General features: G+C 41.9%; 1 protein-coding gene across 1 annotated transcript in view; it reads left to right on the top strand.

Moving 5' to 3' along the window:
- CACHD1 (cache domain containing 1) overlaps window positions 1-15,337 on the top strand; it is a 208,547-nt gene that overhangs the window by 109,347 nt on the left and 83,863 nt on the right. The window contains exon 3 of the mRNA XM_031968977.1: window positions 3,707-3,855. Coding sequence (XP_031824837.1) covers window positions 3,707-3,855 — 149 coding nt within the window. The remainder of the gene's footprint in view (window positions 1-3,706; window positions 3,856-15,337) is intronic.

Here is a 15,337-nt window from a genome sequence, read left to right as displayed (position 1 = left end):
GACTTTCCTATCCGGCCACACGTTTATGTCTGGGGAACTGCAGAGGTCTTAGTGTCATTTTAAGCTTAAGTAATTTTAAGACATCTTCCTGCGTCGCAATCCAGCCTCAGATGCTTAGCTGGGTGACCCTGGGCTAGTCACACAACCCTGTTTGCCTCAGTTTCTTCATCTGTAAAATGAGCCACATCACTCCCGTGGTCTAGGGAGTGGATTCAGGGCTGGGCTTAGAGTGAGGAAGAGTCGAATTCAAATCTTATCCCAGATGCTTTACTAGCATGTGATGGAGCTGGTCCCATAACTCCCTGGTCCTCAGTTTCCCCCCTATAAAGGAAGGCGGTCTGACTCCGCGAAGCTGCCTTCCAGCTCACAATCTCTGATTCTGGGGAGACTTAGAAATCTGAAGAAAACAAGTGGAACAGAATCACCCCCAAAGCCGTCTCGCCCAGGGACACGGAAGCTCCTCAGAAGGGCCCTCTTGTTCTCGGCCTGCCCGCTGCTGGGTCGATGCGCGGCCTGATGGAAATGATTAGCGATCCTCTGGTGTGCCGATAATAAATCATTCTCCACAAGCAATTAGCTATAATTCTATAAGTCATTTCATTGGCACAGCATCCCATTAACAAGCAGAACCCTTGGAGACCTGGAAGTGAGCTGTCGTGTTTGACGGAACAATGGGAGCAAGCCCGGGGCCCGCTCACGCCAATTGGGCCTCATTATTCCTGGTCACAAGTAAATCATGATGAAGTGAGCTGCTCTTAATACTTAGCAAAGACATTTATTTGTGGGCCCGACAGCCTCGCAGGTGAATGGGCCCTTCTCACTGTACACATTTGCTTCCAGTTTACTTGTTTTTTGTTTTTTTTTCTTATTTATTCATTTGCAAGGGAGAAGGGAAAGTATTTTTCCCCTAAAGAGGCCTGCTTCAGCCACAAAACAAAACAAAACTCCAAACTTTCATCAGAAGCCAGGAAAGGGACTTGCCTCATTACGCTGGGTAGTCAAGGAAAACATTTCAACATTCATTCTGAGCAGTAAAATGGGAAAAGAGAAAATGGGAAAATGGGTTTGTGAGTCCCGGAGCCCTCTGGCCGCAGGCCGCTGAAGACCGGGGCCCCTGCAAAGGATCCAAATGGCAAAGAGTCCAAATGCAGGAAATCAATTAGATTGCAGAAGACGCTGAGAAAGATGGAGGTTTCTCTCCAACCAAGTTCATGGATCCCCTTGAATCTGCCCACAGGCCTGGGGTGGACATTGGGCTAAGAGCTCCTGTTCTAGAGCAAAAAGAAAGAAAACTGGCTGGTAATGGTAGGTAATGAGTCCCAGAGCCCTCCAGCCACAGGCCACCAAAGTCCATGGCCCCTGCAAAGAATCCAAATGCAGGAAATCAATTAGATTGCAGAGGAAGCTGAGAAAGATGGAAGTTTCTCTCCAACCAAATTCATGGATCCCCTTGAATCTGTCCACAGTCCTGGAGTGGACTTTAGGCTAAGAACTGTTCTAGAACAAAATGAAAGAAAACTGGCTTGTAATGGTGGGTAATGACTCTTCCAAACAGCTCACATTTGGAGGACTTCTAACAGTGACTGGAAGTGTGTTAGGTAGGCTCAGGATTTGGAGGAACTGGAATAAAACTTTACATATTCAGTTGATTTAACTACACAATGTATTACATATAAATTATATATTATGTGTAAATTATTATATATAATTTTAGCATTAAAATTACATAATAATAAGTCCCATGAACACATTTATACATGTGGGATATAAAGATATATTCTATTAGGGACCCATCACACCATCACTTCCTAGGTCTCCATCCTTTTCTGGTCCAGGAATTACTGCTCCTAGGAGGTGGATTGTATTGGAAAAATAAATGACCCCAGCTCTGTCTTCCCACTTTCACAGAATTATAGATATAATAATAATAGCCATTCTCGTGGTTGTTCAGTCATTTCAATCTTGTCTTATTACTCCATTTAAGGTTTTCTTGGCAAGAAAACGGGAGTGTTTTGCCATTTCCTTTTCCAGTTTATTTGACAGATGAGGAAATTGAGGAAATAGTGAGAAGTGACTTGCCCAGAGTCACAAAGTTAGGAAATGTCCAAGGTCAGATTTAAAGTCAGGTTTTCCTGACTCTAATTCAGCACTCCACCCCTCCTGCCCCACTCTGCTGCCATTTTTACTGGATTCACTCCATTCTTAGTCCCATACCTGACTCTTGAATTTTTTACCTTGTGCCCTCCCCTGTCTTCCTTTTCTGTTGACTTTTCTCTTTCAAATGGAAGCCCCTCGAGGGATTTTGTAGAGGGCAACAGACAGTGGGGGAACTCTGGGTGAGGTATAAGAACCTTCAGCCCAGAGGGAACCTGCTAACAATGTCTGGTTCAGCTCCCTGTCTCTCCAAAAGACCCTTGGCCTTCCTGAGAAGTCAGGGGGCCATGACAACCTGTGTTGTGGATGAAGCAGAGTGATACTAGGTGGCAAAGTCATCTACACACAATAACAAGTTGTTTATGGGTCCCACTTGTGCAGTATATACTGGGAGCATGCTCAGTGGTGTTTTGGTTACATAAGGGTATGAGGGTATAAAAGGGGGAAAAACTGGGAATAAATGGACTCATATTTCACCTATCCTCGGGAGTCTCATCTTATCACTCCTCCACGAAGGCAGTATGTTTAACCATCCCGGCGTGAGGGATCTCATTTCTCATTCCCACTTGGGGCCTCTAAAAAACACAACACCCCTGTGTGGGAGCTCTAAAAAGCAGGACACTACAGATTTGGGCTTTTTTTATTGTCATTTCTAGTGTCTGATGTTAGCAAATGCTAACTATCCACATTATCTGTCTATGGCAGTCACAGCTGTGTGTTTTCCTCATCTCCCTAGTTTAAGGTCAGGGTTATTCTTCTGTATTTGTATTCACAGTTCTACGCCTGACACGTAGTATTCATTTTATCAATATTTCCATTCGCTCATTTTCAGTTAGGAATTTGTGGATGGCTCTTCTTTGTCATCTCCTGGTGAGCCCGCATCTAACACTTGAGCACCCTAAGGAGAGCTCTCCATGTCCTTTTCTTTGAGACTAGCTTGTGGTGGACCCAGAGCTGGACGTTCAGGGAGGAAGAGCTGGTTCAGACCCCACCTCAACCTTTATTAGCTGTGTGAATCTGGACAGGTCACTTAACTCAGTCTCAGTTTCCTTATCTGTAATAATGAACTAGAGATAGGGAGTGGGCTGTGATTTCAGTGAAACAGAGAACACCTTGATAAGGCATCTCCCCTCCCCAATGGAGTCGGCACCTTCTCTACAATAGAAAACTGCCCAGTGCTCTAGAGATCTGAATGGCTTGCCCGTGTCAGAAGTGGATCTCATCTGTGAAATGGACAAAATTGCACCTTCCTCATAGGGCTGTTGTGAGGATCAAATGAGGCAATATTTGTAAGTTGCTAGATTAATGTCAGTTATTATCATCATCCTCTGGGTTGCCTTCTGTGACTTGGGACATCTCAGCTGTTTCCCTGAGTAACTATTTCACCGCCCATCAGGGAAGAGGGAGATAATGGGCAGGTGCACCTGGGTGTGTCTTGTTTGTTCAAGTGAAAGTTTATTATAAAGCCAGATGGTTCACAGATTGATTACTTGTTAGAAGAATGGAGACTATGGACTGATTATTTCCATTTCCCCATGTCTCTCTCACACAGCTAGCCAAAAAAATACGAGAGAAGTTCAACCGTTACTTGGATGTGGTAAACCGGAACAAACAGGTCGTTGAAGCCTCCTACACAGCCCATTTGACGTCTCCATTGACTGCCATCCAGGACTGCTGCACCATCCCACCATCCATGATGGAGTGAGTATCCATGGTGTAGGGGGAGGGCTGATCATTATGTCATTTAACCTCTAGGGCACAGTAGGATATTGGTATAATCTGCCTATTTTTTAAATTTTAATATACTTTATTTATTTATTATATAAATATATATATTTATATATTAAGTTAATACAATTACTTTAATTCATTTTAATACAATTTAAAAGTGAATTTATTTATTTTTAATATACATTGCTTTATGAGTCATGCTGGGAGAAAAAATCAGAGCAAAAGGGAAAAACCAGGGGGGAGATTTAAAAAAAAAAAAAACAGAAAAAAGAAGTAAACACAGCATGTGTTGATATACATTTAGTTTCCTTAGTTCTTTTTCTGGATTCATTTGGCACTTTCTGCCCAAAGTCTTTTGGGATTGCTTGGGATTATTGAACCACTGAAAAGAACCAAGTTTTTTTTTTTTTTTTTTTTTTTTAACATTCTTGCTGTTATTGTGTACAATGTATTCCTGGTTCTGCTTGTTTCACTTAGTATCAGTTCATGTAAATCTTTCTAAGACTTTCTAAAATCAGCTTGTTCATCATTTTTTATAAAACAATGATATTCCATTACCTTCATGTAGCACAACTTGTTCATCCATTCCCCACTCTTTTCCAATTCTTTGCCAACATAAAAAAAGAACTGCTACAGACATTTTTGCACATGGGGATCCTTTTCCCTCCTTTATGATTTCCTTGGGATACAGATCCAGTTGTGGCATTACCAGGTCAAAGGGTATGCACAGTTGGTAGCCCTTTGCTGCCCATTTATTTCCTGAGATCAGTGTGTTAGAATGCATTTTACTACCATGAAGAACAAGCTACCAGTTAAATCCTATTGCACTGAACTTCAAGGAGATTTGTTTTTTTGTTTGTTTATTTTATTTGTTTATTCGTTTTGTGTTTATTATTATATTGGGCACTTAGGGTATCAGAATTTTGATTAGAGTATCCATGAGGCAGTATGGCATTGTAAATCAATTTTAGATTCAAGGATACTTGGCTTCCATTCTTGCCTCTGTTATATATGAATTTCAGGTCTTTACACAGTAAGTTTCAAATGAGTTTCAAATCTTTGTCAATGAAAAGTTTCCATACCAGAAATCTGTACAGATAAAATCACAAGTCTCTTCTCCTCCCTTTCTTCTTCAAAAATAGAATAATCATGGGAAATTCTTCCTGATTTGGTTCTTAATGCTTTCAAAATTGTTTATTTTTATGATGTTTTGTTATTGGATAAACTGCTTTCCTGGTTCTGCTCTTCTGAGGATTCTTTGAAACTTTCCTTCCTCATTTCTCATGATATAGTAGCCTTCCCTTAAGTTCATACTCCATGTCTTGTTCAAGCCATTCCCTAATTGATGGTTGTCCTTTTTGTTTCTGCTTCTTTGCCATCACAAAAGAGTTACTCTATGTTTTTGTACATACAGATTCTTTTTTTCCTTTCTTTGAGTTTTAGGGTTAGTTTAGGTGAGTTTAGGGATATGACTGAAAGAACGGGTGTGCATTATTTAGTGACTTCTGGAGCGTGGAACTATACATTCTTAGGAGTAAAACACCACATGCTTAAAATTTTAACTTTTTAAATAAACTCTGAGTTTGTTATTCTCTGTGGCAACTTCAGTCTCTTTAGACAATCACCTACACACATACACAATTCTGTAGTCTTCCCCTTTTAGAATCTAAGCTCCTTAAAGGCAGGCACTCTTTTTTGGCTTAAATCTGAATTCCCAGCACTTAGCTCAATGCTCAGCACTAGGTAAGAGCTTAATGATTGTTTGTTGCTTTTCTACTTGCTTGCCAATATCACAGAACTAATAGCATGGGGAGAGTTTGGGAAAGGAGAAGAAGGGTGCTGGTCTGGCATTCTGAGCTTGTGCACCACTCAATACTGGTGCTGGAGAAGTTGCCGACCAGCTAGTTCCATCTCACTCGTCTCCCTGCCAAGTCCTGAAGGACCCTTTCAGTTCCAGAACTAGGGAGCTGAGATGGAAGAGCTGAGACCAAAAAACTCTTGGCTTTCAAGGTTCCCGTCTCCATTTGGCAGGTTTTCTTTGGCTTCCTCCAGCTGTTCTAACACCTTCTCAGGGCCAAGAAAATTTCATTCCACCCTTGTTCTTCCCATTCTCAGAACACTGAAAAATTCCAAATCAGAGACCCTAAGGGATAATTTCTAAGATAAACTACGTGAGTAAAAATCATCTCCTTTCTCATTGCCTGGGAAATGTGATCGGGAGGGACCTCTTAGGCAAATCACTGGGACGTTCACAAACTGGTACAGATTCCTAGCAAAGTGGTCTGGAGAAGAAAAGGTCATGTGGTACAGACTCACTTCTGTTGGCCTGGTCCCAGGAGGCAGAACTGGAGCTGGAAGGAGTGTTTGCAGAGAGACCATACATCCAGAAGCTTCAAATAAACTGCAGTATTTCTAACAGCCTGAACACAAAAAAAGACAAAGGCCGCCCTTTATAGATCTTATATTCTAATGGGGAGAATTCAGGGTTAAAGCAAAAAATCCCCACTATCAGTTTCTTTTTGTAAATTAAAAATTAATTGTTACCTTTTGTTTGACATCATCTTATGTGCACACACACACACACACACACATATGTATGTCTTGCTTTTGTTCCTTCAGCTCTTAGCACATAGTAGGTAAACTTAAATGTCTGATTCATTCATATCCATATATATATATTTATATGTTTGTATATATTCTATTTGCCATATAAGGCAGACAATCAGGTTTTTCCCGTCCTAGTCTTTTTTTTCTTGTAGGTACCTTGATTTAGACAAATATTAGTGAGCCCAAGACATGATGGGATTGATCTGAGGGCCAGGAGAGGGCAGAATGGTGGGAACCATCCAATGCATTATGCTGCCAGAACTGAGCTAAATCCACACACAAGGGGGAAAAAATGACATGAAGTCTAGTCAATTGAATTTGACAGACATTCATGAAGCACCTACTGTGTACAAGGAGAGCCAAGAAGAAGAGCAGTCCATGAAGGAGAAGAAGCCGAGTTTGAAGTCTCACCTCTGGTCTGATACTTACTGACCCTGTGTAAGTAAGTCCTTGTCCCTGGTGACTCACTAGGGTTCCAAGTGGCAGAAGAGCTGCATATCTGTTTGGCTTAGAGGGAATATCTTGGATGGAAATCCCTGTACTGATGAAAGCATAGCTACAAGTAAAATAAGCAAAAGGTGCCAATTATTGCTGATGCAGACGCTCATAAAAAAGAAATACTCCCTGCCTTCAAGGAGCTCACCTTCTCCATCGAGGAAGTGTGAGATCGTAAAAGGAGAAGGGTTAGCCTGTGCTGGGGGGCTTCCCATCGGCAGAGTGAGCAACATGGTCCAGTGAAAGAAAGCTAGCTTTCGATTCAGAGGTGCTGAGTTCAAATCCCAGCTCTGGCACAAGTCCCTCTGCCATCTGGAAACCATAATTCCTCACCTGTGACATGAAGAAGTTGGGCTGTTTGACCTGTACTGGCCCTTCCAGAGTTAAATCTCTGGACAGCCCAAGCAACCCCAAAAGGGAAGCAGGATGTGGAGGAAGGGTTCCATCTGTGGGCACAGCCCATGCTCAGGACCTCTGAAATATCCAGGCAATCATCCCACAGAACGAGTCGGCACGAATGGCTTGTGAAGAGCCCAGGCGGCGGGAGGACCCGCATTGGTGACATAGCAGAGCCATCTGAGGCCGGGAGGAAGAAGGCAAAAATCTGGGTGATGTCCTCGGGTATTTTAGGCAACGCTGCCGTTCCCGTGTTCCAGCCTTCCTTAAAGGGACTTGAGACAATTTTAAGAATTAAACGGACACATCGAAGCATTTTCTTAATGGACTGTTCCGGCTTGGCTCCCGTGAGGGAGAATATCCTTTACATTCACCCACTGCCCTGCCCCATTCTCTGCCATTTTCAAAGTGTTCCCTCTCACGCTATAAAGAGCTCAAATTTGGACAATCCAGATTAGAAAATGAAGGGGACCAAAAGCCCATGGATATCTGGGGTGCAAATAGCCAGCAGCACATTTCCAATGAGAGACATCCTGGGGTAGTAGAGACCATGTGCTGCTGCTTAGAATCAGGAAGACCCAGGTGCAAATCATACCCCAGATAAATTTAGTGCTCTTGGGGGAATTTAGGCAATTAATACAGGTGACTTCTCTATTATCTTACGGAAAATAATATTATAAGTTTAATGAATCAAGTGACCTGGAACAAGTTTTTTACTGTTGGACCTTTAATTGCGTTACCTGGAAAATTGGGATACTGTTTCCTGAGGTGGGCACTGAGAGACCTGGATTCTTCCAGTTTGATCCAGGGCAGGATCCTTTACTGAGGGGGTCTGGCTCTTGCCATCTGCCCTCTGTTACTCCCTTAGTCCTTTGGGCATTGCCATTTCCCAGCAGCCAAGTTTTATTCTGTTAATTGTTTTCCCCAATTAGCGTGAGCTTCTTGAGACCAGGACTCTGGCTTTCTCTTTATCTATCCCCAGCTAGACACATAGTAAGAGCTTTAAAAATACTTTTAGTCATTCAGTAAAAAAAAAGATTCCTAGGATAATAATAGCTATGACTCAGATTATATAATACTTGAGTTTTGGCTGTTGCTCAGTTGGGTTTGACTCTCTGTGATCCCATTTGGAGTTTTCTTGGCAGGGATTCGGGTTCGCCATTTCCTTCTCCAACCTGAAGGTACCAAGAGCTTTCTGTATTATCTCATTTGACCCTCACCACAGCCCTTTGAGATTATCTCATCCACTTCAGAGTCATTGAATGACTGACCCAGGGTCAAAGAGCTAACAGATGTCAGACAGAAGTTAAATCCACAGCTTCGTGTTGCCTATTCCAGTGCTTTGCCCACTGCACCGTACTAGCTCCGGCTCTAAAGCAGGGAGAGACCATAAAGACTATGCTTCAATCTCCCCATTTTATAGATGGGAAACCCAAACTTAAAAGAGGGTGGAGATATGTATGTCCCCTATCTTGTTTCCTGGCCCATTCCCACCTCCTGATGCTGAGTTTGCATTCTGAAGTGTATTTGCTCCAGGGTGGGGAAATGTGTGATCACTCTTAAAATATTGATCTCATGTAGGCCCAAGGTTGGCTTTTTCCCATAGACTACCTAATGTTTTCTTCATCTCTTCTTAATCAAGCTTTCGTTTATTCCCTTCCCACTTCTCTGTTTTATTTTCTGCATCTGCTTCCTTTTGCTATCTCAACTCACGAGTGTCTTAATTCCTCCTTTAAAAACAACATCTCTCCGTGTCAAAAACTGATAAATCCCACCAGACCCCTCCCCCCCCATTCTCTTGTGGTGCCCTTAGTCATTCCGACCTTTTCCACCTTCACAAACTTCCCATTTGGTGTCTAATTTTCTCCTGCATGAATCTTGTAGTACTTTGTAGACTAGCTCTCCGTATTAGATCTTAAACATCCTCCTTCCACGGGAACAGGGATCCTGTATGATCTAAACTTTATTTCTTGCAAAGTGCCAAGCATGGGGTTCAATATACAACTTACAATTTAGTTTATGGTGCTTATAGTTAAATTTAATTTAAATCTAATATTGAATAAAATAAATTAGTTAAATTAAAATTTAATTTAAATCAACAAGCACATTGAAAGTCTATCAACTAACTTTTATCAAGCCTTTATCTTGTATGGCAGACATGGTCCTAAGCAGGGCTTTTTCAGCTTTCTCTCCTCACCTACCTTTTTGTCCAGGAAAATTTTACAATGATTTTTCTTGCGCATGATAAATGTGGAAACATGTTTAGAAGAATTGTATGAATCTAAGCTATATTGGATTACTTGTTGTCTAGGTAGGGAAAGGAGGTAGGGGAAGGGAGGGAGAAAATTTTGGAACACAATATTTTGCAAGGGGAATGTTAAAAACTGCCTTTGTATGTATTTTGAAAATAAAAAAACTATTATTAAGAAATTTTTATGTGATCCTGGATATATAGGTCTATGACATAGATATATAAATCAAACATTTATTGATAATAAGTCATAATTTCACAACCTCCACATTATCATCTTTGCCCTTATCTTCATCCTGGATCCTTTGATTCATCTCCAGTCTCCTATACTTCTTCCTCTATTCCCTCCATTTCTGCTCTTTCTCTCACCCCACAAAGCCATTCAATTCTCATTTCTACCATCAGTTCCACCTCTACCTCTACATAGTACACACATGTCCCCTCTTCTCTCCATTCCTTCTAACTGCTCTCCCTTCTTTAGTTCTCTTACTTCTCCAATTCATTCTCCCCTCAGTTGAATCCCTAGTAATATACAGAAGATGCTTAATAAATGCTTAGCTGTCAAAGTGATTTTCACAGACCACAATTTTAACCCATGTTCTTTCTTAATGAACCCTTGTGGCTCCCTGTTGACTCTAGGAATAAATATAATTTTATCTTTTTTTCATATTTTGTACCAACTTTGTGATGTTTATGACGATCAATTCAATTGTACATGTACATAATTTCTAAATAAGTCAATATATACATTGAGAGATGTGTTCATTTTACTCATTTATTCATTCGTTTATTTGCTCTGGGAAGTGTTAAGTGTCTGAGGTCAGATTTGAACTCAGGTTCCCCTGATTTCAGGGTTTGTGCTCTTTTATCTACTGAGCCACCTGGTGCCCCAAGATGAAACTTTTTTTAAGAGAGGGAATTGGGAAGTGTGGAGCAGCCAGCAGGAGAAAGGTGTTCAGACACCCAAATCAATGGCATTTTATTACCCATGTTGGCCCTTCCTTGCTCCCTCCGCAGTTAGCAATTGCAGCACAGAGACAGAAAACAGCCCCACTGAAGGGGACATCCCGGCTCAGTTGTGGGTGGGCAGAGGCCAGACTCCAGCCTGGCCAGAGCTTTCCAGCTGCCGGCGTCTGCATCAGTGGGGCCTGTAGCCCTCGCAAGCTTGAGGCCCCGCTGCCATTTATTTGTTTCAGTTTGTGAAAATAGAGATTGAAGAATGACCTCTGAGGATGTGGCGACAGCTCTGGGTCTGCCCATTAATTTTCCTGTTTGAGTAACCGCTTCTGGAGTCCCCTTTGCTCCTCTGAATACGATATTCCCTTTGTGAAGTGATCCTCCCTTCCCACCTTGAAACCTGAGTTTAAATATTTGCCAGACCAATGTTGGGCCCTTATCTTAGCGCTTTCTGTTTACCTTCATTCTTGAGGGCAATTAAGGGGGAGATAAGAGGAATCCTGCAGGATTCTTTCCAGGCTGGTGTCCCTCAAATATTTGGACTGTGGGCCCTTCTCCCAAAGAATCAGAGGGCTCGGCCAAAGGGGGCCCGTGCTCTAGGGTGTGGCTTGGGAGCAAGAGCCGGCCAGCCGGCCAGATGGCCGTAGCCCAGAATCCCCCACTCTCATGCTTGTCAGTATATTCACCGGACCTAGCATAGTGCCGGGCACACGGTAAAGGGTCAGCGAATGATTCTTGGTGGATTATTAATCAGTGGGGCCTGTCATCTCCTCAACAGAAACGCCCCCTCTGACATCCATGACCATCTATCACTGGTCACCAGTTTCTGCTTGAATACTACCAGATATAGGGAACTCACTACCCCACCCCACAAGGAAGCCCACTTTGGATACTTCACTTATTTAGGAGTCTTCTCTTATATTTTGTTGCTTCCTGAATTTCTGTGACTTACACTCATTACAGATACTAAAACAAGTGCCACAGCAGCTCCTCCAGACTCTTCCCATCCCACAGAAATATTTATCAGTGACCTTTGTTTCCAGTGTTCTAGTGACAATGTTTTGAATTGAAGCTAAATATTTTCTAAAGGTCCCTTGTGAGTTGGGTTTATTAGACCTATAGGCAAATTCTATTTCCTCCATTAAAATCACTCTGGGCCAATAGATTCTTTCTCTTCTGGATTTTCTGTCTGTGTGTTTCTGTTCACTAACTACTATCTATCCATTCATCCATTAATTTCTGTCTATCCATCCATTCACTATGCATCTAGATATCATTGATCTATTTTTTCTAACCATCCATCCTTATCCATCCATCTATCCATTTGGCTATCTATCCGTGAATCTGTCTGTCTATCCATTCATGTATTTGTCTATCTATCTATCTATCCATCCATCTGTTTATCTAATCATTCATCCATCCATATATCTATCCATCCATTTATACAGCCATCCTTCTATCTATTTATCCACACATCCATTATCCATCTAGCTATCATTTATATATTTTTCCAACCATCCATCCATCTATCCATACATCTGTCTGCCCATCTATCTATCCATCCATATATTTGTCTATCTGTCTATCTATCTATCCATATATCTATACATCCGTTTATACATCCATCCTTCTATCTATTTATCTACCCATCCATTATCCATCTATCATTTATCTATTTTTTCCAACCATCCATCCTTATCCATCCATCTATCCATTTGTCTAATCTATCCATGCATCTGTCTATCCATCCATATATTTGTCTATCTGTCTATCTATCCATCCATTTATCTGTTCATCCATCTATCTATTTATCTATCCATTCATGCATCCATATATCTATCTATCTATTTAGACATTCATCCTTCTATCTATCTATTTATCTATTTATCCATCCATGCATTATCCATCTAGCTATTATTTACCTATTTTTGATAGGAGCCATCCACCCCCATTCATCTATCTATACATTTCTCTCTGTCTCTCTTCAACCACCTCTCCCTATCCATTCATCTATCTATCATCTATTCATCAATCCATTTATCCATTCCTCTATCCACCCATGTATGTATGTATGTATCTACCTACCTATCTACCTACCTGTAAATCTTCCTCTATTCATCTGTCTTTTTGATTTATGTCATAGCCAAGTCAGCAAGCACTTGTTAAGTGCTTATTGTGCTGCAGGCATTGTTGCAGGTTCATATGAACCATAGGTTTATAGACCTCACAGGGCCTCCGAGGCCTTTCCCAGAAGAGGAGACAGAAGCTGGGGGTGTTAAGTGACATCCCAAGAGCTTCCCGCTGTCAGAGTTAGTCGCCGGGGCTCAGGCGCAGCCGCGTCTCTTTGCAGCCACAAAGCACTTCCTACGACCCTTTTTCCTGGGAGTGGGTCTTGTGTCTTCTGAGAGACTAGAAGCTGCAGGAGGGTAAAGGCTGCTCCTTCCCTCAGATCTTTGCTTTGATTCATTTTACCTGCTGGGTGCCAGGCCCTAACATACAAAGGGAAAAGCCAGTCCTGCCCTCCTGCTCTTGCATCTGTAGGAAGGGAAAGGCAGATGAGCAGATACAGGACAGCTTTGGGTAATTGGGCCATGGAAGGAGAGGGCCAGTGTCTGTCACTGGAGCCGCCTCAAGGTATCTGGATGACCTTGTTGGGGCCATTGCAGTTGGGGCTCATCTCTGGGTGTGATTTGGGCTGGAATACGTTAACCTGAAGTCTTGAGTTCAAGGTGAGGCTGCAGAAGGCTTTCCTGAAGGAAGGAACCTCTAGACCCTTGGAGACTAAGGAGACTAAGCCCCTTTCCCCTCCCAAGACCTTCTTCTAACCTTCATAAGTCACCCCGAGCAAGGCATTTTGCCATACCTCCTGATGGGCTTCACTCTGGGTGGCGCAGTGGTTAGAGACAGGGTATGCAAGCCAGGTGAAAATCCTGTTTCTGACACCTACCTTTTTCTGAGTGATTTATTGACACCTCCAAACAACTCTTCAGAGCAGGGATATAATCCTTCTGCAGTGGAGGGGCAAGCACGTCATGGGAGGGGAGAGGTTTAGTGATAATCTGTGCAGTTATATTAGCAAAGCAGAGAGAGAAATCAGCAATTCCGGTGTTCAAATGCTGCCTCTGACCCTCGCTAGCTCTGTAAACTTGGGCAAACCACCGTAGTCTCTCTTAGCCTCAGTTTCCTAATCTGTCAGCTGAGGCTCTGAGACACCGTAATGTCTAAAGTCCCTTCTTTCTTTAAAGCCGTGACCTTTGATGTCTGGAGGAGTGCTCTTGATTTCAGATATTTTTGTCCAGCAAGTCACCCCGTGTGGGAGATTCTAACAAAGGGAAAGGCAGAGTCTTGGGCTGTCCACCCCTCTAAGATGCATGTGTCCATCCTTTTTTCTCTTATTATTTCCTTTCTAAACTGAGAACTCCACAGAAAAGTTGATTTACCCAGTGAACGGCCCAAGTAAAAACCATTTGGAGCTCACTTGAACATGGTTTTGATGTAAGATTCAAAGCTTCTACAAATTTATTTTATCTCCTACATTTGCTGATCTCCTGCTTGTAATTCCTGTTGAAGGAGAATAGAAATGACTGAGGCCTGATGGGAATTAAATGTCTGAAGTTCAAAGCTGGCCGTACATCAGAGCTAGCGTCAATCAAAAGTGCATCTTGCAAGCGAGGCAGGGAGTGAATTTCTCCACGGGGAAGAGATCAAAGTGGGTCTGTTTGCTCCCTCGGGATGCGCTTTCGATCAGTTGTTCTTGAAAGTAAATCCAGAAGGAAGCTGACTTTTTTTTCTTAAAGGGGAAGGGGGAGAAGAGGGAATTGTGTCTCTTGAAATTGAATTTCAGCCAGTGTTTTGATCTTGGGGAAGTAGGTACAGAAAGCCGTCGTCACCAAATGTGTGGTTTCAGTGGGGGAGATTGGGGAAGATTTGGGAGGATTTTGTGCCCAGTGGTCATCCCCAACTCATTTTATAAGAAGAAAAAAAAAACAAAGAATCTCCTTTAAGATTTAAATCTGGGGTTGGAGTTGCTTCTGACCTTTTCCATATAAGTGTGGATGGCAATTATACTTGTGTAAAAGTGGAATTCAGGTAAGGTGAGTTTAAATCACAAATCTAGCATTTTAGTTTTTTGACATAAGGCAAGTTATTTTTTCAGCAATTATTTATTGAGCTCTCTATGCTTGATATAATATATAGATGAATATAGTTGTAAAATACATATATATTTAATATAGATTTAAAAATTTTAATAATAGCTTTTTTATTTTCAAAACATATGCAAAGATAGTTTTCAACATTCACCCTTGCAAAACCTTGTATTCCATTTTTTTTTTCTCCCTCCTTTCCTCTAGATGGTAAGCAATCCAATATATGTTAAACATATGAGGCAAGCCATTTAATTTGTGCATGCCTTGGTTTCCTTACTTGTAAAATGGGGATCATCAAGGAGGATGGAAACAGGGAACAGTGGAAAGATCACTTAGCTTGGAAAAAGAAAATAAGGTTGTTTCAGGTTCCCACCTCTGACCTTCCTGTGTAACCTTTATCTGTACAATGAGGAGTTTGAACTAGACAGCCTCTGAGGGCTGTACCTGCTCAATCCAGAACTATGAACCCATTGTGATGGGTAGAAAGAAAAAGGTATCATGGAGACTGTTGTTGTTCAGACATGTTTTCATGATCCCATTTGGGTTCTTCTTGTCAGAGTTTGTCATTTCATCTCTAGCTCATTTTACAGATGAGGAA

This window comes from Sarcophilus harrisii, chromosome 4 (assembly GCF_902635505.1).
Source record: "Sarcophilus harrisii chromosome 4, mSarHar1.11, whole genome shotgun sequence".
In the NCBI taxonomy this organism is placed as follows: Eukaryota; Metazoa; Chordata; class Mammalia; order Dasyuromorphia; family Dasyuridae; genus Sarcophilus; species Sarcophilus harrisii.
This window is presented reverse-complemented; position numbering and strand designations above follow the sequence as displayed.